Source organism: Cephus cinctus, unplaced genomic scaffold (genome assembly GCF_000341935.2).
Source record: "Cephus cinctus unplaced genomic scaffold, Ccin1 Ccin1_scaffold0597, whole genome shotgun sequence".
Lineage (NCBI taxonomy): Eukaryota > Metazoa > Arthropoda > Insecta > Hymenoptera > Cephidae > Cephus > Cephus cinctus.
This window is the reverse complement of record NW_014333243.1, coordinates 169,878-194,020: the sequence shown is the minus strand read 5'-3', so window position 1 is coordinate 194,020 and position 24,143 is coordinate 169,878. Positions and strand designations below refer to the sequence as shown.

The 24,143-nt window shown below is 39.8% G+C and overlaps 2 protein-coding genes across 9 annotated transcripts; one reads left to right on the top strand and one right to left on the bottom strand.

The window, feature by feature from the left end:
* The first annotated feature begins 301 nt into the window (after window positions 1-301).
* LOC107268982 (cytohesin-1) lies at window positions 302-19,258 on the top strand. 6 transcript variants are annotated; one of them, XM_015742337.2, is made up of 7 exons: window positions 302-606; window positions 2,131-2,204; window positions 14,100-14,705; window positions 15,146-15,257; window positions 15,824-16,054; window positions 16,141-16,210; window positions 16,306-19,258. In XM_015742337.2, the coding sequence occupies exons 1-7, from the start codon at window positions 528-530 to the stop codon at window positions 16,391-16,393; spliced, it is 1,260 nt and encodes a 419-aa protein (XP_015597823.1). In that variant the 5' UTR covers window positions 302-527; the 3' UTR covers window positions 16,394-19,258. The 6 variants fall into 6 exon arrangements, with proteins under 6 accessions (XP_015597823.1, XP_015597825.1, XP_024942088.1 ...); XM_015742339.2 differs by having other exon boundaries at window positions 528-606; window positions 15,827-16,054; XM_025086320.1 differs by lacking the exon at window positions 302-606 and adding an exon at window positions 623-682.
* LOC107268976 (dihydroxyacetone phosphate acyltransferase) lies at window positions 19,037-23,687 on the bottom strand. 3 transcript variants are annotated; one of them, XM_025086309.1, is made up of 7 exons: window positions 23,497-23,687; window positions 22,531-22,930; window positions 22,033-22,443; window positions 21,437-21,953; window positions 21,025-21,317; window positions 20,479-20,732; window positions 19,037-20,415 (listed from the first exon to the last, which is right to left on the bottom strand). In XM_025086309.1, the coding sequence occupies exons 2-7, from the start codon at window positions 22,820-22,822 to the stop codon at window positions 20,077-20,079; spliced, it is 2,106 nt and encodes a 701-aa protein (XP_024942077.1). In that variant the 5' UTR covers window positions 22,823-22,930; window positions 23,497-23,687; the 3' UTR covers window positions 19,037-20,076. The 3 variants fall into 3 exon arrangements, with proteins under 3 accessions (XP_024942077.1, XP_024942076.1, XP_015597806.1); XM_025086308.1 differs by having other exon boundaries at window positions 23,481-23,499; XM_015742320.2 differs by lacking the exon at window positions 23,497-23,687 and adding an exon at window positions 23,012-23,406.
* Window positions 23,688-24,143: the final 456 nt, after the last annotated feature.

The following is a 24,143-nucleotide window of genomic DNA, read 5'->3' as shown; positions in this document are numbered from 1 at the left end:
ACGGAAATATACGCTAAGATAGATAAATAAAATATGTATAATTCAATGCGAAACCATGTCCACGCATAGCTTCATAACAAAGATTCTTACTTGCTAGGGAGTTTATTTTTTTTAATCTATCAAAAAAATATATCGAACTCGTGGACCAATTATAAGAGGCAAGAGATAATGGATTAACAGTCGGCATTCGTTGCTAACAGAGTAGAATGTTTTACCCTACGTCGGTACAGTAGAATGCCGTAGTAGAAGTAAAAATAAAAACTATCCTAGCGGTACATTGAAGAAATAATAATGGAGGATGTCGACTTCTATCGAGTACTTCCTAGTGAGTCAATTGTGGGACAGAGTGAGAAAGCAAGTGGAGGGCGTTAGTTATATCGACGCATTCAGTATTCAACTTATGCGTGTGCTGTAGCTGCACCTATACACAGTGCCACTATACTCGTTCACAGTGAAAATGGCGCCGCTTGAGTGAGGTGGGTGATATCTGTGCGTGCGTGTATCGCGAGTACAAGATATTCTTGGAGATGTGGCAAGACCTGGACGCTCTTGGAGGTTCTGGAGTGAATTCTGGTGTCCATCAGGTCGATCAGTTCGGCACGACGGGTACGAAAACAGCTTTAATACAATTAGAATTTGAAGAGATAGTCACAGACTGCCAGAAACCGTAGGGATCACCTTGGTACGCATGCGCAATGAACAATGCCCGGCATTCTGTTTCTTCTACGAGGCATAAACAAAACGTACCTTTCTCCTTATATTATAGTTATTTTCTATTATACTAGTGCTTAAAGTAATACTAAAACGCTTCTCCCAGTATTAATCAATTTATGTAAGAAGCTTAATGCTTCTAAACGTAAAGTGATGTATTTTTGTGTACACCGTATGTGCGTCAGTCTCTTTTGCATGCTAATGCCATTGTCAGTAATCTACCAAAAATATTTCTTGAGCGTCTTCATTGATTGTCTAATTAAGCTATACTTGATTTTATAGGCTATAACAATGGTGTAAGTGAGTTATGCTCCATTTTATAGGCTATAACGAAGGTGGATTTATCGTACGCTTCAGACATAGCTTACTCATATAGCAACCGTAGAAAAACATTGGCGTTTACGTGCTACAAATTTTCTGTTTTAATTGACAAACGATACATACTTAGTAGAAACGGAACTATAACGTAACTTAGTGCGAATCCCGTTAAACGCGGAAAATGCTTGAGATACGTGGAACTTTTTATGCACCCCAACTTCCTTTAACGTATCCCTTATCCAGCGCGAGGATCATCACTGCCAGGAAATCGCAGTAAAAGTTCTTCATACCTAGAGGAATTTCATTTTCCGACACAGAAAAAGTATAATAAATAGCACACAATTGTTTACTTTCACAGTACATAGGTGGTACGCGTGCCGCATGAACATACGTATATATGCACACCTTATTCATCTATAAGTTTATCGAATTCTCAGTGGCTATCGACCCCGTTTCTAGTGGCAACGTTATGTTCCTGTCTGAAGTAACAGTGTCTTTTTTTAATTGTTACGCTTGAGCACGTAACCCTTCCGTTAAAGGAAGGTACTGTACCGTAAGGATGTTTTGAATTGTATAATCCAGGTGTATAATAGTAATAATAACCGGACGCAGTGTGTACTACGTGTATATACAGTTCTGCAATTAAATGCATCATTGGATTACTCGTATTTGCACGTATTTCCTCACTCGAATAGTCAAACTGGTTAATTAAGTCTATTATTAATGTCGAACGTGGACCGTATATGTTTTACGACAATTTTATGCTTTATAGGTTAGACCCCTAACGCTTGTCAGTCCCCTTTAAGTTCATTTTCATTAACTATTTTTAGAACTTTTGCTAAATTGACTCTAATAAGTCTTCGTATACGAGACAAATATGTACAGTATAGTGCAGGAATAATGATTAAGGTTTGTATGCTGAAAGGTAGTATAACTTGAGGTTTTGTACGCGTGTATTACGTGGGATGTGGCATTGTGTCGAAATACCTTGACCACTTTCCTCCTCCTTTTCATTATTTTAACCACATGACAAGTCTCAAGAGCGATTATTTCGTTTAATGTTTTTAACAAGGTCTGTCTTTTTTTCATTGTCTTTCATAGAGTTGACGCCCGAACAGCAGAAGATCCTCATCGACATACGAAGGAAGAAGACGGAGTTGCTCCTTGAAATCCAAGTGAGTTCTACAAAAGAAAAATGAATTTTACATATGTTTACTACGTTTGGATTCACGATAAAATACGTAGTTGCGACATTACTTTTAACGCAAGCACCTCTATATCGCATCACGGATAATCATGAGTGACATCATCATCTGCATCGCCTTTTATATTTTGACTCATGTCCCTTGGAATTCTTGCGTACGGCGTTCCAAGTAATTACGACAAGCAGCACTCTATCAGTATCTATCAGTGCACCAGTAGACGTATACGCAGACAAGTTTTCGCACTATTAATGAACTTGCACGGAGCAGACTATACATTTTGGATTTTAACTTACTGCTCCTATTTTTTTTATTCTTAATATTCTTTCGAGTTTACCGATTATATTTCAAGGTTACTCATCCATTATCCGGCAGGTGTATCCTGGCCCATCCAACCGTTCTTTTTCGGACCCTTGTAACCATCTGGTTATTCTTTCTTTCTTTCTTCTTTTTCTGCATGGGAAAATTCTGAAAAATGAAGGAGGGTGGAACCTGTACTGCTTCAGGATATCTAGTTTTCCTGCAGGATCATTGACAATGAATGTATATTTCAAAGGACGTATCCCTTTCACTGCTATTGGATAATATCGTTGACTAACCTTTCTCTGTTACACTTTTTTTCTCTCGTAGTAGCATTCCTAATACGGAGTCCTTAGAAAATTCTTCGATTAGCCGCACAGATCACAATACCTAAAGGTTACGGCGATCATTTAAACACACATGATTGTCGTGCGTGAAAGTGGATGTTTTGTCATTTTCAAAACTTGAATCCAGATATGAATATCGAGTAGGTACTTAGCGGTATTACGTATTCAAATGGTAGCCCAGTGTTTGTGTTTGTATCATTTGCTATGACGTATTCCAAGGGTACGTAAAACGGAACAGTAAAAAAGAAAAAGAATAGGATCATTAAAAAAAAGCGTGGGAGTACTTTACCGTGAAATTGATACGTGCTTGTCCTCACCTCTCACGCGGTGAACTAAAAATACAGAAAACAATCCTGCAAGGGTTACGCCTAGATTATTTTTGTAATGGGACATCCTTTCGCATTTCCTTTACGTAGGGTTGTGGCTTATTGGGTGAGCATATGAGACTGTCTTGTTGCTGATAAAAAGGAACTTGACATTTACTACTTTACCATATACTGTATTGCTTTCAGCCTGTACACAGCTGGTATTTATCAAAGAAACTTCCTTACCGACAGGGATAACATTATGCGTATAATACAATACAGGCTGATATAAGGGGTTGTGTTTCGAAATGTATTGACAGTACTACCAGTACTGTAACCAACGCTGTGTCCTTATTCATCCATGCGCATTTAAGAGAGATGTAATTACCTTTACAGTACTGTTAGTCAATTTTGGAACACACCCAAGGTAAGCCATTCAGGTTTGATGTATATTTATTTCTTGAAAGCCCCATTATTTTTCGCAGAATTTGGATCGTACATGGTAATAACATAAATAATCTCATCTAAGTACACATAATATGATTTGTTTGTTACCTAATAGTGTTTGGCAAACGAATTTGTCAGTACTAAGTTATAATTTTGTGAAGAACGATTAGCATGGAAACGCTAAAAAAATAAAGTTTTAAAAATAGATCAGAAATGATATTGTTAAAACAGTTCGTATTGAAACGTTGTATTAGCATTTCTTTTTTTTTTAGCATTGCCTATTTCATCTTCTAGTAATTCGCTCGTTGACAGAGATTAACAACATTTCGAAGCACTGTGCATGGAAGCCATAACGATTTATGGAAGACATTTACAGCATCAGCGCGCCGATGAAAAATATTTTCTGAAATCTTTTCTTCCTTGAATCTGTTTTCAGTCTCTTAAGTGAGCTGTTTCCGAAAACACGATAAACATTCACATGATAATCGCAATATATACAATTTTTTTGTATCTTATCACCCAAAATTATCAAGACCTCGGGCAGCGACTGATTGGAAATTTCTCCGTGACCCTAGACTAAATGTCATTAGTCGGTTCCGCACATGACCCTCGCATAGAGTCGTCTGCTATTTTCGGGAAATAGTCCTCGAACGATATTATTTCGATAATTCGAAACAATAAAAAGTAAAGTGGCTTAGTTTTACGAAAGATATAAAAATTTGATTTTTTTTTCTTCTTTCAAAACGAACGAAAGTCCTAATCGCATGCCGCGAAATCTGTTTTTCAGCGAATCGGTCCTCGTTAACGTTACTTTACATTCAGTCTAATAAGATTGAATCAACACAAATGCTGCATCGTGAATATTCATAGAATCACAAACAGCTGTGTCCTGTCGCGGCACGCGTCGCGTGCTCCTATCGTTTCAGATAACGGCGACTTCCTCACCAAATGATAATAGGAGTCCTGTCGGTTTACTCATCATTCCAGTACCGGAAAAACACATGTTGATCGCTATGGACATAAAGTAGTGGACCGTTCGTAACATTTTAAAAGATGCCACACTTGCTTGCGGCTGAGTTTATTATGAAGTTACGCGCTAACCGTAACATTAGGCAGACGGAGCTAGAATACAGGTTTGACTGGACGAGAAAGGAGAAAAAAAAATTTTGAATTCTCCATTGTCTCCCCGTATGTATGAATCATTGTGTGTGATTTTCTTTTGTCGCTCGGCTTTTCAAATTCACTTTCAAGGTAGAACTTTGCCAACAGCGTAAATTCACACAAACACATACACTATCGCGAAAGTCTTCTCAGTCAGTCTACCTGTGGACACAGGGTAGCACTATTTCATTCCGTTATTCGCGTAACGATTCTCGCCAAATCTTACTAGTGTAGTTTTGGTTTTTTTTTTTTATTTCTTTTTGAATCGTCCTCGGATCTTATGCGCTTGGGCGTCTCTGTGCCGTCCAATAAAACAGAAGATAGGGCTTAATAATGTGCTCCATTATATTGTGCCTCTGTGCTAAACACACCAGAACACCTAAGGTAAATTGGAGACTTTTGCTTTGAACAACATGACGGGTAGATTCAATGTTGATTAATAGTTGATAAAACGTTTAAGAAAGTAATGGTAAGTCGAGATTTTTTATTATCACGGTGGTACGCATTTGTAGTACCGTTGTATGATTATCTTCTTTGTCGCCTTGGATTTATCCGCGACGATTTCAATAATAGATTTTATAATGTATTTTATGACGCGCTACTGCACAGTCGACTCGCGTTAGGTTCCCATCTTAATGGAAATTAACCTTTTATTCATCTCGGTGGCCTGACGTTTTTCGAGGACTCTCGAGCACGCTCGTAAATCAAATGCCATTTACTGTACTACATATATTTTGTATATACAAAACTTCAGTGCTATGACGCGGTCGTTGAGAACTCGTGGAATGTTTTTACGGAAGATTATTATTATTTTTTTTTGTTCTCCGAGCATATTGATTCTCGCAGATAAGTCTGCACGTTTTATTAGTGACTCTCGTGTCTTTGACAATTTGACTCGAAGTTACCCGAGGATTTTAAGAAATTTCTTGACAGCTGGACAATTTCCAGATACGCGTGGACGGTGGAGTTAAGAGTGCAGGGGCTTTAAGGTTGGTTTAGAATTACAAAGGGTGAGTTTTGTCAGGGTGTAGAGAAAACGGGGCACCCGCTCCTTGAGAACGGTTAGGTACTTGTGATTCTTCCCCCAACAGTAAGGAAAAGCAGTGTTCTGGCGATAAGACAGAAAGTGAAAAAATACTCGAGGTAGAATTTCGTAAGAATTTCTTTGCCCGCTCGGGCGATTTCAATGTCGCTGGTAAATTAAAAGCATAGTTGGAAGCAGGATACTTTTATGGGAACAAGGTGAACGAGTTCCCCTGTCCTCCGCAATGTTAGCTGCAATTGCTAATTAAATCATCGTCAAATGTAGTAGGTTCCTCGAATCTCTTTATGGGTCTGCTCAAGCGGTATTAAAATGGTTTCAGCTTCACTTCTTATAATATTTTTTATAAAGATTTTTTTTTCCTTCGGTGGAACGTCCTCGGGCGTGTGTCACGAACTCTTTGAAAAGTCGGCAGTTAACAGAAACGTATGTGCTGCTGGCGCTGCTGCATACGGCAGTTGCTCTTAAATTATGCATTCGATCAATTAACGGTTTTGAATGTTGACATATTATCTCGCATGCACCACCCCACCCCGCGGGAAGAAAGAGAGGTTAGAAAAAGTGTACCTGTAGTAAACTGCAGTCGACTGCACGCATGCAATTATTTCTACGAGTGCAGGCTGCAGTCAGTTGCCTCGACAATGCGGCATCTGATGGGACGATTAGCAAACGCCGGTAAACTTGCCGACGAACATTTTAATCCGTTGAGACAGTCAGTCAGGAGTTTTGTAATAAAGATAATAGGGGGTTCTTCCCACCATATCGCTGGCTTTGGTTCCTTGAAAGTAAGAGGCTACTGAAAACGTCCGGGTGAATTCCTTGGCAGATTTGAGCAATGAACATGCTCGTGAATTATTTATCAATCTGAAAAAATATCTTCTGAGAAACTACTATTCGCAAACCGTGTCCGTTTATTTCGTTCATGTAAATATTTGTCTGTGTTCCTAATGGCGCTGCTAGTACCGCTGATTCCCACTTAGCCGACCGTGGCGCTGTCAGCGTCAGAACAGCAGGGATTATCTGGCGAATGCGATGAAGTCGGCCAGTCGTGTGCGCGCTGCGAGACCGTGAGCGTAGTTTGATATGGTGTGGGCAGCGTGCACAAACCACGATACCGAGGCTGTCTCGGTAATCGCAACGTGTAGGAAAAACGTGGTTGCTAGTGATAATAGTTAATAATAATAGTATAAGTGCCATAGTGCGAGGTCGACGATACTCTTTTGTTCTCTACTGTACCAGCATTAGTTGAAGTGATGCATCACTGGTCGGCATAATATCGAATTGTGGTGTGGTGCGAGACGCGTGCGATGAAATTTGTTTATTATTATTCGTAGTTTCGCGTGTATATATTATGAAAACTCCCTTTGCTACTGTTATCTCTTGCTGCATGTTATTGACATCATTATAATTGTCAGTGAATGATAAACGTGCGGGACACGGATATACCGCGAGTGTCTTACTAAAAATTCTATTACATCCTGGCGCCGAGAATGATCTTCACCGGGAGGTCGGTTGATGCTCTCGATGACGTTCACGAGGTTACCGCTAAGGTGGATCGCCGCGATGTCAGTGCCGTTGCCATAGCTACCGGATGGTTTTCAAGTCTTCGGCGACCCGGCAAAAAAGCCAAGAAAGGATATCAAAAGCAAGCAAAGAGTGCTTGGGATCTCAGCACGTTATCAGTGAGTCTAATACGTCTAATTCGTGATGGTTGTCCCTTTTCTTTGGTTAGGTTCATTGATTCGCACTGATAAGGACGAAATCAACGAACTAATAAGATAGCAGAAAAATTATCGGTCCTACAGCGTAGGATACGCGTACTCAACGGTCGATTTATCGATTGCTTAATCTTGGGATGTCTCAGTAAGTAAAAATAAGACATTTTAAACGAGAATGGAATCCTGCGCGTGGCGATGACGACGAGTGGATTGTGTTGACTGTTTATTCTTGTTTTTTTCCCCTCATCTTTACTCTCATTCGTTCTGTCTCTGTCGCGCACACGTCTAACTAACCACTCTGACGTTACGCACGCAGATCGATCGTCCTCGAGTATTTTTAAAAACGCCACTCCGTATCCTGACCGCACTTTGACGCGGTATACGTCACACATCTTGCGCTTGTGCTACGGTAGTCATTACATTCGCATATTTACAGACCTATAAATAGGCCAGAGTTGCGTTGTCCTCTTTTTTATTTCCTTTCTCTTTTCTACTCCTCTCTTTCTGCCTATCCATTTTTACGATTTTCGTATTTCACGCCGATACACGTTCACACGCTTCACGTGCTCGGCACGCCATTACGCTCTTATGCACTTCTCGCACTGGCAACAGCTCAATCACTCTGGAAGAATGTGGTCGTGACGCCATAGAAAATTTCAATCACGTATAAACGTGATTCAAGCGGCTTTCGAATTTAATGCCACGCAAATAATTAATTGTAATTCATCCGGAGGAACGTCTCGGTGAATATACAAATTTCGTAGAATTATTTATCTCCTTGGTCCGGCTAATTAAATGGCGCTAGTAGTAAGCGGAAGAGGATTGAAAAAGCATGACGCATACTCACTGAAAAATATTTCCAACTGCCGTTTTACCATTTATTGCGTCAGATATAAATTCGTACGACAACGGACTCGAGACGTTAACAGATAGACGATTTTACAACTAGACTTCGATAATACTTTTTGAATATTCATAGGGTATATAGGATATAAGAAGTTATAACGAAAGTTAGAGTTCAATAGGCAGAATTCTACAGGCAACAAATCGTTGACGTAGATTCGATCTATACGAGATAGATGACGCGCCAGACTCTTTATATTGGCAAGGATGTAGTTCGTGGTAACCGGTCGGTATATATCTACACTGCAATAGTAACAGTGGCTTTGGTCGTGACGATAACAGCGATATAAGTTGGTGGAGTTGTGTGGTTCGTAGTATAGTTATTTCTAACCTCGAGTCGAATCACGCATAAATATTTGCAGTTAATCTCAGCCATATAACGAACATCGTATGGATGGTCATTAGCGGATAACAAACTCTTGGGCGCGGAGGTTCACAGCCATGCGGATTTATCGGCACGCGTAATCGTCCTTGGCGCATCTTCGGAACGAATAAAGCGGGGGACACAAGAGGGAGAAGATTAATAATTATTTGTTTGAAAGTGAAAATCAGACTGTCGCGGGCCAATTTGATTGAATGTATTTGGATAATTCTGTTTCGTCTTTGCGAGAGCGATTGAAGAGAAGCCGTTGGCACGTCCGGATAATCTCCTGCTGGCTTTCCATCTTTTTAAGGCTGACTTGCAGGCTTTCTTTACAGACGGCATTTTCTTTCCTTTTGCTTTTCCTTTTCTCTCGCTTTCGCCCTTCCTCGTCTCGGTCGCTCAGTCGGTTATCTCCGGTTCATTGACTTTTCGATGCTAATTGGGAAGAAATTTTTCTACGTTCGCGGGAGAGATTTTTCTTTCTCTTTCTCTCGCCCCCTCCCTTCCATTCCGTAACCTTCTCTTCTCCCATTTCGTGACCTCCGCGTTCAGGTCTGAAAGTATGAGACCTCTTTGATCGGTCTGTAGCGACTACTTTTAAAATCTGCGACAATCGTACGTGCGCGAGAGGGCAGACAGAGGGGAGTGAGAGAGTGCGAAGGAACAGAGGGGAAAAAAAGAGGGAAGCGGAACGATCGAGGAAACCTTGAGAAACTCCTGAGAGTGGTCGCCGCTGAGTCAGTCCCGCGTCGTTGCGTTCGATGCTTCGCGAAAATTGTGCTCCTGGTGTTTCTGCATATAAAAAAAAATAGCAAGGCACGTGCCCACTGGGATCAACTGATTACGCACCTTTCTTTACGATCGAACACCAATTTCTTGCGATTGTTCTCTTGGCTGGTTTTCTGTCGAATTTTTACAAAATTCGACAAATAAATGTTTTTGTTCCTCGAACTTTTTTGCTTTATTATCGCAACAATACGTATCATCCGTATAGGTATGATTTTTTCTTTTTTGGACACGTGAGACCAGACTTCGAAATTTGTTTTGCAAAGCATAACGCTCACGCCTACTAGCTGTTAATTGCTCACCGCGTGCACGTTTGTTATTCGGACGTTGGACCAACAAGCTCGTTCATGTCTTTGCGCTTCTTGTTAGGCAAATACATAAGTAGTGTTGCCTAGTGAAGCACTAGGCACAATACCCGTAACCCAGATACCAGATTACAGGCGTACGGGCTATGGTGAATGTGTGTCTATTCGTCTCAGTCCTTGCGAGTATCATGTTAAAGGCTGTTTTTTAAGTATCTTGCGAACTAGGAAGAAAAAGTAGCCTAAGCGTAAGAGTCGAGGTCGGACGATGATTAAAAAGATAATAATTAATGAGGACAAAATTGGACTTTTTAATTAACGTCCTCCTCACGTTGGTGCGTGCGTTTCGTGGGAAGCTGCCAACTTTTTTGCTTCTCTTTTGCTCTGCTTCCTCAATGAACGTAAATTAGCAGAACGGTCATGACGTATCGAAGTATTCGAGCTGGCATTGACTCTCGTTTAACCTGTCGATCTCAATGAGAATGGATTATCAATCGACGAGCGACCTGTGACTTGGTGTGGCACGTGTTTATTTTTTTTTGCGCAGTGACCATTGTCCTTTGTTTCGCTATTAAAATCTGAAAAAAGAAAATGGCAAAAAGTGAATTCCAACGTTAACTCGTAACTTCTTAGAAAATACGTTTCTACTAATTCTCCACTCCCGTATCTTACGTAGGCACTCTTTGATACGTGAGGTATAGTTGCATCGATACAAGTTCCACGTTTACGTATTGCTACACTGTTATGCATTTTACGTGTTTTTACGCGGCGCACACGCGGACACGGAGTCTATTGGGATATAACCTTACCTGCACACGACGATCGAGGCGCTTTACATTCCGTGTTATACTCAGCAGACAGGACAGTTACACACAGCCAAATTCAGTGCGCCGACAGATATATATATATTTATATATATAAGGATAGAACGTGAAAGACTACCATCGGTTATACAGGGTGTATCCCATTCCCCGATTACCTTTGAGACTGTCAATTCCTAACGAGAAGCTGGTAATTAGTGGAAAAAATTAGATTAACAAATTTTCAAAGGGTGAACGACATCTGTCACGCGCAGTTAATTTCTTTGGAATTAAATTCTGAAATGCATTGCAAAGTTCACTAGATACGCACGCGACGGCATCTGTCGTTCACTGACAGGTGTAATCGTCTTCAACCGGCAGTATGTATATTAAATATCCTAGGGACTTCTTTTTTTTTTTTACCGCGAGCTTTTCACTATTTCAGGCACGTCGTTGATACGGGTGGTAACTTTGATCTGGTCCTCCGATTTCGAGTGTGCGAAATATATTTGCAAGAAAAATATTTGGGGTGGTTACAATGTTTTTGAAAAGTTTAAATATTTGACATAGGTCCGCGCGTTACTCCGTGTGTTTGATGAGGCTCGGGATATCTTCGTAATTCACAGTGTAAACAGTTACGGAACGAGTTGAAATTTAGTACAGATAGGATAAAACTCCCTGTATACATATATTTTCAATATTCGTTATACCTTCGGTTATCGATATTCACCGAGCGATCGCGATCAATTATGTCCTTTTTACGTTTGCCGCGCTCTCGCGTTGACTTTAAGTTTTTCTTTTTCTCAGCATCCGTCGGTGCGATCTGAAATTCAGCGGCAAAGTCTCTTTCCCGAAGAAGGCCTCTATCGCGGGAAACGCGCTGAAAGGCAATAACGTTTTATCGTAACGTAAAGTAACGGCAAGTATCGCAGACACGTATCCAGTGACTGGCAAATGGCCGATTTAACTGGATAGAGCCGTACGTTCTCTCGCGGTAAAGATTCGTTGGCTGGAGGGACGGAAGAAAACGGTCTTGGAATTTCGTAAAGAGTCAACAAAGGTCCGTTAACTGGTATATTCGATGCGGGTTGGGAGCGTACGTTCTTCCGATTCGTCAGAGTGGTTCGTGGGAAGCTTGTGTAGTGATTCACAGCGATAGAATTGTGATTGCAGTCCGAGCACAGTTTCTACGGCTTCCGGAAACGTGGCTATCGTCCATCCTGCGCAGAGGAGATGCGTTTCACAAGACGCGTGTCGTAACGCGGTACACCCTGTACGGCGCGACGCTTTTATCGGCGCGCGAGCGTTAATCTGTGCAGAAATGTCGACGCGTCGCATTCCAAAGTCCATTTAACGACTCGTACCTGCTGGATCCTAATGTTTTGTTCCCGGGGATCCCAGGAGCTTGAAGGCATTAACGAAGGCCATACGGGAGACGAGGATCGCGCTATGCGTTTACTTACCAGGGCAATTGCGGAAAGGCGGGTAGCGACGGCCAGAATTCGAAACGAGAACGACACCTTTGCTATTTTCACGCACGCCACGACCCCGTGGCATTCTACCAGAATTATATTGGCTAGCCTGAACGACACATACGCGGAGGATGGAATTAGGGATTTTTTTGTCCCTTTGTTTTTCTTTCTACTTTATAGTACTTTCTATCGCTTCATTATATCCGGTAATAATTGTGGGCAACTCTCGTTTGCCGTGTTATTATCGTACCGGTGCACCCTGAAAGGAGGCGGCCTCCTCGTGCACGTTAGAAATGGCCGCCGTTTCAATTATTCTTGGTACCGATTAGGCACAAGAGAATCCAAAAAGAGAAGCCAGCTGGCTCGCACGAGCAATCGCGAAGTAGCCATTGTGAAATTAACGACGACGCTCGCTCGGAGACGAATTAGCGTATTTCCCGTCCCGTGATTTTTAGGATGTTCGCCGTTTATTCCTTGACGATTATTTTTTCACTTTTCTCTTTTCCATCCGACTACGTTCTCTTGTCGTTCTTTTTTCCTTCCGTGGAGCGCTACACCAACCAGCTGCTAGCGCTATCCGCTACCGCTGGCATTTCCGTACACGGAACGCCGGACAATGGTGAGAGCATACCAGGAGGAGCGTTCTCGTCGGCACTCGTCCAAACAATTACTTCTCCCGTGGTATTGTTTCACTTCTATTGAGAAAAATGAGGAGACTCCTTCGAGTGCCGAATACACTTTCCCATACACGATGCATACTCCGTAGAATCGTGAAGAAGTACAGTACTCCACGTTAATTCGTGGTGCTTCCTTTTTTATATTTTCTTTTTCTCTTAACGTCACAGTCACGACAGTCATTTGCTTTGACGTTCTTTATACAGAAATAAATAAGGGTCCTTACCGCAGGATCCCGTATAAACAATCCCCAAACACAAAGTAATGACTCTCACGCATTCTACATGTTGACCAATTCTTGGCCTCGCGATATACATATATATGTATATACATCTATCAGTACAATCCATGCGACCGTACTGTACCGGATATGAAGTCTATGCTTGTAATATAACAGGCCTAACTCCGTGTGCGTATAACGCAAGTTATTCTACGGTCTCGGTGCCATGTACATTGTCAATGAAATATTATTGTTCCTTCGTTAGACTCCTGAGTACCGTTCCACTACGGAAACCCTGAGGGATGATGGTCTTACATGTTCTACAGGAAGGTTATACACAGAGAGAATTTTGTCGAGCTCAGCTACGATCCTTTTTTGAACGGCCGCGTGTGTAATACAAGGATGCATTTATTAGTTTAGGTTGAAGATGATATCAGGGAAACGCGGTTAGAAAAAAGTCTGCGTTAAGGCACCGACTTCGTCTGGGGTCGCGGGTTCCCTGGTAGGTGGCGCACCTTTGTGAACTTAGCCTGGCTTAACGACAAGAAATTCTTCCTCCCTTGAAGGGTGCAGTACGTTCACCCCTCTGTGTATACACCGGGTAGGGTGGGCCGATGGCCACACCCTGTCGCTATATTTTAATTATGACTGAACGGACTGCTCCTTTCCTTTCAGTTATTATTCCACGTGGCTTCCCTTATATTTTTTCTTCCCCATAACTTTGCTCTATTATCTCGTTGGACCTTTGGTTGGCTTCTTTCTGTGTATCGTTTCGCGGAGATGGGCAGGTATTATCTTTCTCGATCGCTTCTACTGAGAAACAGGGTGGAGACTTGTCCTGGACTGGTTCCAAGGTCTGGGGAAGTACCGTAGCGCACTTGAATTTCGTCTTGCGCAAGGACTTATTAATCACTTCCAGTAATTGTCTGTACTTAACTCGTTTAATTAATCAGGCCATTCGGTCGATATCCTTTTGATACACTTTTGACTGACGTTCTAAAGTCCATTTCTTTATGCTCGTTTCAGCAACTCAAAGATGAGCTGGGCGAAGTCGTCGCTGAGATGGAGGCCATGGAGGGTGGTGGCCTGGCTACCGACGAGTCAAAGCCCTCGAACAAGGCCAAACAGACGTCCATCGGCAGGAAGAAGTTCAACATGGACCCTAAGAAGGGCATCGAGTACCTGATAGAGCATAATCTCCTGGTATCGACACCCGAGGACGTGGCCCAGTTCCTCTACAAGGGCGAAGGACTCAACAAGACAGCTATCGGAGATTACTTGGGCGAGAGACACGACTTCAACGAGCGGGTTCTGCGCGCCTTCGTCGAGCTCCATGACTTTACCGACCTCATCCTCGTGCAGGCCCTCAGACAATTCCTCTGGTCCTTTAGGCTACCTGGCGAAGCACAGAAAATCGACCGAATGATGGAGTGCTTCGCTCAGCGGTACTGCCAACTTAATCCTAACATATTCACCAACACCGATACCTGCTATGTTCTTAGCTTCGCCATCATCATGCTCAATACGTCACTTCACAATCCTAGTGTCAAAGATAAGCCGAGTGTCGAACAGTTTATCTCAATGAATAGGGGTATCAACAACGGCGGTGACCTTCCGCGTGAATTATTGGTGGTGAGTTCTCAGTGGTGGTATATTTTGTCTGAATGGGTATCACTTTATGGATCGGGACGTACGCACTAGGGCATACGGCAAATGAGCAGCGTTTAGATCCAGTGCTGGAAACTTTTAATGGGTTCTGAGATTACTAATTGGTGCAGCCCGGGCTTCGTTAAATTATCTTCGTATATGGAAGGTATGAAATTTATGGGGGAAAAAAGGATATCGTTTATCGAATGCGTTGTGCTGCACTTGTAGTAGACTATCTGTGCAAGGTCCTAGACTCTAGTGGCCTGTGTCTACCTATAACGCGTACACGGGATGTAGACTAATTGGGATTATGCAAGTCTCTGTGCGGGATGGGTTGGGCTGTATTCAGCCACTGACGATTAAATGATTTCTTCATGAACCACTTGTGCAAATTGACGTCTCTCTCTTTTTTTTTTTTCACACAGAGTTTGTACGAGAGCATAAAGACCGAGCCCTTCAAGATTCCGGAGGACGATGGCAATGATCTAATGCACACCTTCTTCAACCCTGACAAAGAGGGTTGGCTATGGAAGCAAGGTAATTTAATGTCGTGCCGCCACGTTGAGAATAGCCACACCCCAAATTCATGCCTCCATTTGTATGTTCTGTTTTTTATTTCAATTTTACACCTCTCTTGTCATTCTTCGTCGCAATGCAGATTACTTGAATGCGTGCGTGCTCGCGTTTGCATGCTGGGAATACGTGGGTATGAGATTTTTATTGGATAAAGTTCTACGTGAAGAATGAGAGATCAGATTGGGAACGTGTAAGGATGCGTGAATGATTTTTTTTTTTTTTTTTTATATTATTGGTGTCTTCTGTATTGTGGACTCTAAAATCAATTATATTAATTATTGATCGAAATCAATTATTTACAACCATGATGCTCTGTTTTTTTTTTTTTTTTTTTTTTTGTATATTATTGGTGTCTTCTGTATTGTGGACTCTAAAATCAATTATATTAATTATTGATCGAAATCAATTATTTACAACCATGATGCTCTGTGTCCCTCTGCTGCCCTGACGGAGACAGCAGGTAAATAATATCTGCCCGTTGTGATGTATTCTTAACTCTATGGACATTGTGTCTATCTCGTTTGTTACAGGCGGAAGGTACAAGAGCTGGAAAAGACGATGGTTTATACTGAATGATAACTGCCTTTATTATTTCGAATACACCACGGATAAGGAACCCCGAGGTATTATACCTCTGGAGAACATTCAAGTTCGGGAGGTCCAAGATAGGCACAAGCCACATTGCTTTGAACTCTACGCAGCTGGCTCGGAGTTCATAAAAGCTTGCAAGACTGACAGCGAAGGAAAAGTTGTGGAAGGTACGGTTCCCCTTGCGGTTAGATTGTGCCATATTGGTTTCTTGTGAATAGTGGTGTGGAATTATATTTTTTGAATAATATTTTAGGAAAGCACACCGTGTACAGAATGTCTGCAGCTACCGATGAGGAGAAAGACGAATGGATTAAGTGCGTGAGGTGTGTAGTAAAATATAATTTTTTTTAAAACAATTTAGTCAATCATATTATTGTAGAAACGTTCGTTAATGGATGAATACTTTTTCTAAATATAGACAAAGTATATCGCACAATCCATTCTATGATATGCTAGCAGCGCGCAAGAAGAAAGCTCAGAAGACAAACGTCCACTCAAAGAGTTAAATTATTTCCGAGGATGGAAGTCGAGTCTCGCGACTTGAGCTCGACGATCATGAAGACTGTTCCTGTCTCAGGATAATAGAGTCCTGACTAAAATTAACCGTCGCTTGAGGTGGTCAGGAGATCTGCATGATCGGACACAGAGAGAACAAAAAGGATGAATAAATAGAGAATACTGTTGGTTTTCCGGTCCAACCCGAGAGAAAGAGCGTCGAAGAGAAGAATAAAGAATTTAAAAGAAGAAATTGGGAAATATGTCAGGATGATCCTGGCATGGAAAAGGTTTTTTGAAGCATTCTGAAATATACTGGGTATCGTGGATGTATCCAAAGAAAGCAGACCGAGGACCAACCAGAACCATCCGTAGGATCCTTTTGCTGGATTTCTTTCGTTAATCTTCGGGACAACCTGATATTGAGTTATCCTCAAAGTGAATAGAGAATGACAGTCTGTTTTTAAGTTTCGTTCGATACCCCAGGTAGGTAAATTCATGCAAAGCGGGAATGCTTCATAGTGCGTTTACGCTTTATGGCACTAAAAGAAAAAAGAAGTTATAGACGCTTTAAAAACAACGGGCTAAGCGAAATAAGAGGTATTAACAAATGCCTGATTCAAGGATGTTTGGAAAGGAGTATGATATTAACTACTTTGTAATCTCGAGTCCTTTGTGAACGTTCTTTTGCATTAATCAAAGATAAAACGTAGTTAGAATCACGAAGAAGTGCGATCGAGTAACACGTTCTGAAATTCGCAATATAATGAAAATCTGAGGTATGCAAATTTTTGCGCGTATATGTTTCTATTTGCGTCTCGTTGAATCTTTGTTTAATTTATATTAATAAACACAATGGATAGCCCACGGCACTGGTAATATAGAATGACCAAGAAGTGAGATATGCGTGATAGATGAATGCAAGGGAATTATGCGAAAGAAATAACAAATGGGTTGCTTGTACTTCCAATGTGATAAACATTTATTTATTTGAACAAATGTGTGTAGATAGAATGTTTAGGCGAGTAAATAATTCGTGCGTAATTATCCTTGCGCGCTCACTGTACGCCGATGATGTGTGTACAGTGAATCTTGTAATTACATATGAACCGAACAAGCAGTGATTGTTGCTTGTACGTAACATGAGATGCGTACAGTAAAAATTGTAAGTATGGCGGTACTGGCCAAAAGAACGTAATGACAGTAGAATAGATATTCGGAGGTTTGATATAAAATAATTATTAAATAAATATATATATATGTATGTATACACACACGAGAAACGCGGATATTGATGATGTTGCAGTATATACGAATATATACGAAAAGATGTGGTACAATATTCTTGTTATATATACATATGTATATCTATTTATGTACATGCGCACATAGACGTACATCGTAGAGTATTAGCTAGTTACTTGGAAGAATCCTGATGGAGGTTCTACAAAACTTTATATTTAGTATCAATTATGGCTAGAGCATTGTCATGTACACTTTTTGATAAATTTCAAGTTCGATCCTGTCCAATGGTAAGCATAAAAAGATTCAATGAGGACCTCCTAGTGGATCTTAACTCCTTGCTAGTCCCTAAACAGCTGAAATACAAAAGAAAAGAATTATAAATCCGTCGTGAATAAGAAATTATACGAAGAAGAGGAAAAGTCAAGCATCGAAAACGCCTTACTTACGAAAATTCCCAATTTATATATGAAATAGTATATAAAAGGTAATACTTATGCACACGGCAATTACAGTTAACGCAGGTCTTTAGCATATAGAATGTGTCGAGGTATACGCTAGCCATTTTGATTTGCGTCTTATTTTATAATTTAAAAAATAATAGCGCCTTATATTTTCTTAATAGGAAGAGAGAAAGAATGTGAGAGAAAACAGCAAGAGAGCAAGTTAAGTGTCCATGAGAAACGTCCGTATGAAGATGGCATCCTATATATATATTTTTCTTTCTTTCTATTGTCACCATCTTGTTGTTTCCTGTTTAATTAATTAACGACCGCATAGCGTAATTATTGTAAATTATTATTTCCAGGCGGTACGTTATCGATCAATTAATGGCCATTGACATGATTCAATTTATTTATTACTTGATCGTTCAATGTTTTCAGTATGAATCAACAAAAGACTATTGAATATATTTTACACAACGTATAGAATATTGTAAAGTTACTTGTTGAATTAAGAATATTGTATTATAATTTTTGTATCTAGGATCGAGATGCTCGGTAGGACTGGCTACGATTGAAGATTTCTATTCGATCTTTGGATCCTAATAGGGTCCGAATAATGGATGGCGATGATACGTTCACGAATTAATGTCACTTGTATAACTTAATGTGGGCAGATAAATAATCGGTAACACTTTTTTTACCGCTTTGCGTGTACTCTGCTACTTGTACAAATATTCTTCCTTCTACACACACCGTAAAGTTTTTCGTCAGTGCAATTCTATAGACAAGTGTGTGCAATAAATAACCATCGACTGAAGTATGTTTGGTCACAAAGGAATAAATACTGTGGAAAAATAAAAGACAACGAGATCGGCAGAGATTTTCAATCGAGTATCGAACAATTGTAAATAAGGATAATAATTCGAAAAAGAATAAGGGAGAAGGGAATCTGTATATTGCGAATTCTCGAGAAGAATATTCTTTTTGTGAGTTGTACATTTTGCTTGTATATTATTCGTTTCTACCGCGATATCAAATAGCCATAGATTCTTGTTAGTGCGATTAAATATGCATTGTGTAATGTAATTGGGACCGCGTTTTTCGTGCGTGCGCCGTTGCACTCATGGCCCGTAATGTATTGATTTTTGAAGTACTACTGATTAATAAAAAGCCAAACCCATTTTCAAACTGGTTATTTTGATTAGACCTCATTGTGCTTATTCAAATATTTAGCGCATCCGTGTGTGGAATAAAGAAACACTAATTTTTTGTAACTTTTCTTATTTCAACGAGGCCACGAGCCACAAAAATGGTTTATTTGTTTGTTCACTATCAAAACATTGTGTATTGATTAAACTTTTATCAAACATAATCAGTCGATAATAAAAGTTTTGCGGCTACATGGTGTAATTTTATTTTGGAGCTTTTAAAAATTAGGCAAATTTCACTAAAACACCAGTCATTTAATATATAAAAGGCAAACCCTAATGTGTAAGTCGAAGTTGTAATGCTAACACCACATAGATATAAAAAGTTATTTATAATTGTGAGTAAAAAGTAATTGTACCACTGAGGAGATACTTTGGGATAGGAGGCGAACCCTTATGGTAGTTTGTGTTTGACGACTATTAGGTGTAATGCCCACGGGAAGTATGCTGGAACCAGTATAGAAGTTCTGGAGAAGGTTCAAATATCATATATTTACATACGGGGGCTGGCCTTCTTCAAGAATATCTCCTTGGTGATTGTACATGGGGTAACTGGGGTCGAAAATTGTACGTAGTTAATCTGTCTACCAATTGTATGGTATCTGAATAACTATACAAATATTTTATGCAAAAAATGTACACGATGAACTGAGCTGGACCCAATTCTACAGGAAATACGTATATGTATGAAAGTTTTCTGTGTACTGTAATATTAATAATGCATATTTATGATTTAATGACATATCTTGACAAGTCTTGTAAAATAAAAGAAATTCTGCTAAATAAATTAGCAGTAGATTAAAGTTTAGCTTGAATACTTATGGAACTTTGAGGAGAGATAGAAGGGAAAATGTCTAAGTAAGATCCTGAAGGATGATGTTCTTCCAATATTACATCCAAATCTTTAATTATGGATGTCAATTGAATTTTATCTGCACTGTAAAGACAAGATCTTTCTGACATTTTAACTGCTCCGTGCGCTACAAGGCTCACTAGAGTTGACGAGTACAAATCGATGGATAAAGAGTATGGGTAACTTCCCAATTTTCTTTCATTAAACATAAGATTCTCCGCTTTTTTCTGAGATTCTTTTATGATTTGTCGTTCTGTTGGTTCGCCCATTTTATCGTTGTCCCACTGACAATTAAAAAATAGTTAATAGTGTGAAATAAATTCTCAAGCGTGTTGAAGAATAGTTACCTCTGATAATAGAATGCAAGTCACTCGTATAGCCGCAATGTAAGGTAGTAAAAGATTCTTCAAAATGGACCGTAATTTGGTATTGCTACCAAATATAAGTTTGTTTTCTACAGAGAATACACAATTCTCGTTCGATAATACAGACAGTCCATTTTCCCATTCAGATATTACTGCCGTTTTTGGTATTTCCATAGTCATTGCAAATTCATTACTCAGTAAAGACCTTAGTAGGAAGTATCGCTCAAAACATTGATCTATAAGGAGAAACACATAAAATTAAACTTTCTCGTGAATTTGAGAAAACTATGTTTTAAATGTATCATCGGAATGATATAGGCACTGACTGAATAGGCAAATAGACTAGAAATTTTATAGGATATGGTGACACGTGAGATTGAGTGTCACGGTCATCTACAAATGAACTTAAGCATTAAAATACTATAAATAGATGTATATTCTATATATCGGCATCGCGAGGTACAGAATAAACGGGTATGTCTAGTCTATTCAGTCAATAGCATAAGTGATTTTAATCGAGAAATCTACCTTTCATTGCATTATCAGACCATATCGATAAAACGATCATTCCTTGTACTGTGATAAATGCAAATACGGGATTTAAATAAACTCCTATATTTATCGCCGGAACCACTAACCGCATAGTAGTCTCACTTAATAAATGACCTTTGACATTTCTATTTCTATTTGTAGTTACATTTTTGTGCCTTTCCTTTAATCTCAATTTTCCAGTAGTATCGAATGCAAGCAGTTCTCGGTGCGTATTTAGCGATTCCAATATGTCACGTTTCTCGTTCTCCGTATTTGAATCATTTTCAGACCTATATTATTATAATTATTCATTAGTTCTTAATCTTATGTTGCTCAATCAGCTATTTTTTGTACACATCTCTTACTGATTATATAATGCTTATTATGTTAGTTGAATTATTATACTTACTCATCGACACTCGGATGTGTTAAAGCACTAAACGATCGGCTCAGCAACTCTTTCAGCCAGTGATAATCATCAAGCAATGTGTTAATTGTGTAATGGTCTTCCGGACACGAGTGAACCTTTTCATTAAATAATATTGCGATTATATTGAACGGTGTGAGCGTTGTGCATTTCTTGTGACTCTCTATAATGGCGTAACCCAGTCTTTTAACCACTACAGCAGGTAATTTTGAATGTGGAGACAACGCACTGATTCTGCGGCTTTTAAGATTAAAAAATTCGCGTGCAGAAATGGGAGCTGCGATTTTCATATACACATGGCCGTGAGCAAAGGGTTCTTTGAGAATAGATAAAGAACGGAAAAGGCCCGATGTAGATTCTGCTGGTTTAGGTACTCCTAAGAGTTCGTAAGCGAATAATAATTCCTCTAATGGTCTGTCATAGGTAATATTGATAGGTATGAAGCAAATGTCAGGAACGTCTCCACGAAACAGACCTTCCAATATCATCGCAAGTAGCCCTATTGATAATTACAATATAAATGGAATAATGAATAAATTTCTATCTATAAAATATTATGTGTTGGATAAAGGGCTTACCAAACTTGGGTGCAATACTTTTTTGACTTCGACTCCTTGTCCCTTCAATAAAAAATTCTATTGCTCTGTCACTGTGTTCCACAAGAGATGCAACATATGCACGAAATATTTCTTTATATAAAATGTCTGTGGAGAAACTGCGTCTCATATAAAATGCTCCTGTTTTACGTAAAAGCTCTCCCACTACACGCATTCGATAAAAATCCATTCCACTAGCAATATTTGGCAATGCCATGTCATATGAGAAGAGTATGTAGGATAAAAGAATAAAATCTAAATAGCTCCTATGTGTAGGTGCATATACATATTGTACTTGCGCAATTCTCATTTGACCCCTTATTTGTAGGAGAAATGATTGATTTATGCGTATACTTAATAGGATTCGCTTCAGGACCTTTGTGATCAGTAGACCTAAAATTATAATAAAACAATTATCGTACAATTTTAATCAATGGGATAATAAGGAAGCTTAAACAATTAATAGTTTTAAGAACAAACCTATCCAGCGTACTGTAGGAAGGTGAGCCTTGCTTGCCATTTCCTCAAGCATGTCACGAGCTTCTTTTCTAATAATGGATTTATCAACTCTTTTCGCCAATGCAAGAGATTCAATTGCAAGTTCCACTCGAGGATTAGACAAGGCTGCTTCAATAGCTTGTTTTCTGGAGTATTTACATTCTGGAGGTAATTTGTGAGGCAGCAAAGGGTTCATGGGACGTGATACCCACATTATGTCATTATCTTTTCTTCTTTCACCAAGCAAATCCACGAAACCCGCACTTTTTTGCATCTCGGTAAGAGTTATGTAGAATTCTCTCAAAAGGATTCACCTGTCTACGCCTCATTTAACTCCCTCCAAATTGAATAAATTTTCGTCCAATACAAAGTCCAATGATCACTGCCATTTCCATGCAAATCATGTAATATTAAACAAAGAATTTCTCTTTTTTTTACATATTATAATTAACATAGGTTATACCATGGTACTTTCTGAATCTGTCAATACTATGAGCATGGACCACGAGTATCCTCGTGTCTCTATTTACTTGCATGCAATTGAGTGAGATACAACCATTCTCGCAGTAAGTGTATAAGAATACACTGGAATACACCCTAAATATAATCGAACACCAGATGACGTTGACAGCACTGTCTCATACTGTTTAACAATGATTACACGGCCGTCTTAAATCGGTTTAGTTATTACTGATCGAAAGGAATTGACCAATCCCAAATATTCCTTACAAGTAGAAATGTCTATAATTTGTCTATTCCTTTAGATTAGTATTAAATAAACCGGTTTAAGACCGCCGTGTAAACGTAATCAATAGGTTTGTCTCGTTAATTACATCTTCTGCACTTTTCAAAAAGGGCAAGTTCTCATTTGTTACTTTAAAAAATAATCTCTTTCCATGCTTCTTCTCTACTTTTATACCTCTATTCCTTACTTTTCTACTTCTTAACTTTTTTATTTTTATCTTCCTTCCTGTCTTCTCCTTTCACTCTGTTCCCTCTCACTTTACATTTTGCTTGTCTTACTTGTCCGATTCCTTTGATCGGGTCGAGTATATTCATTCGAGTAGTCTTATAAGGGTAATCACCCTGTTAGAGTAGCTACACGTATAGACCATGGTGTCGAGGGTTGCCCGTCCGTCTCATCCGCTGAGCTTGCTCAGTGAGTCGGGCCCAAGTTGTGGCAGCAACAGGACCTTATGAGTCTCCCGACGGGGGCCTTGAGCCCCCTTAGGGTATCTACGGCCATGGTCTTTCGTATATTGAATCTAATCAGAGTGCCTATTTTCCGCGTCTTTTGCACAATAAATTTGTTCGCTTTGTTAAAAATACTCCAACATGTTGTTGAGCCTTGAGCACTCGTGTGGGTACAGACGATCTTATGTGCCGGTGGTGAGGTCGTACGGGGTAGTCCGTTGGCTGTGGGCAAAGTCCTATCTGTGCTTGTGTTCGTGGGTCAGCTTCACTTGGGGTAGGTTGCGGGTGCTATTGAGCGCTTCCTAGTCTAAAGTTACCCTCTATAGGAGACATTTTGCGCGGGGATCAATGGCTGATATTTCATCAATCAATATTTGTGGCCAACAAACGAATACACATCA

Bases quoted from the DNA above. Each gene is read 5' to 3' on its own strand.
- LOC107268982 (XM_015742335.2), top strand. From the start codon at position 7,324: ATGATCTTCACCGGGAGGTCGGTTGATGCTCTCGATGACGTTCACGAG. The intron at 7,516-14,099 runs GTGAGTCTAATA...TGCTCGTTTCAG, and splicing joins GGGATCTCAGCACGTTATCA to CAACTCAAAGATGAGCTGGG. The intron at 15,258-15,823 runs GTAATTTAATGT...TCTCGTTTGTTA, and splicing joins GGGTTGGCTATGGAAGCAAG to CAGGCGGAAGGTACAAGAGC.
- LOC107268976 (XM_025086309.1), bottom strand. From the start codon at position 22,822: ATGCAAAAAAGTGCGGGTTTCGTGGATTTGCTTGGTGAAAGAAGAAAA. The intron at 22,444-22,530 runs GTTTGTTCTTAA...TTATAATTTTAG, and splicing joins TCCTACAGTACGCTGGATAG to GTCTACTGATCACAAAGGTC. The intron at 21,318-21,436 runs GTAAGTATAATA...ATAATAATATAG, and splicing joins ACACATCCGAGTGTCGATGA to GTCTGAAAATGATTCAAATA.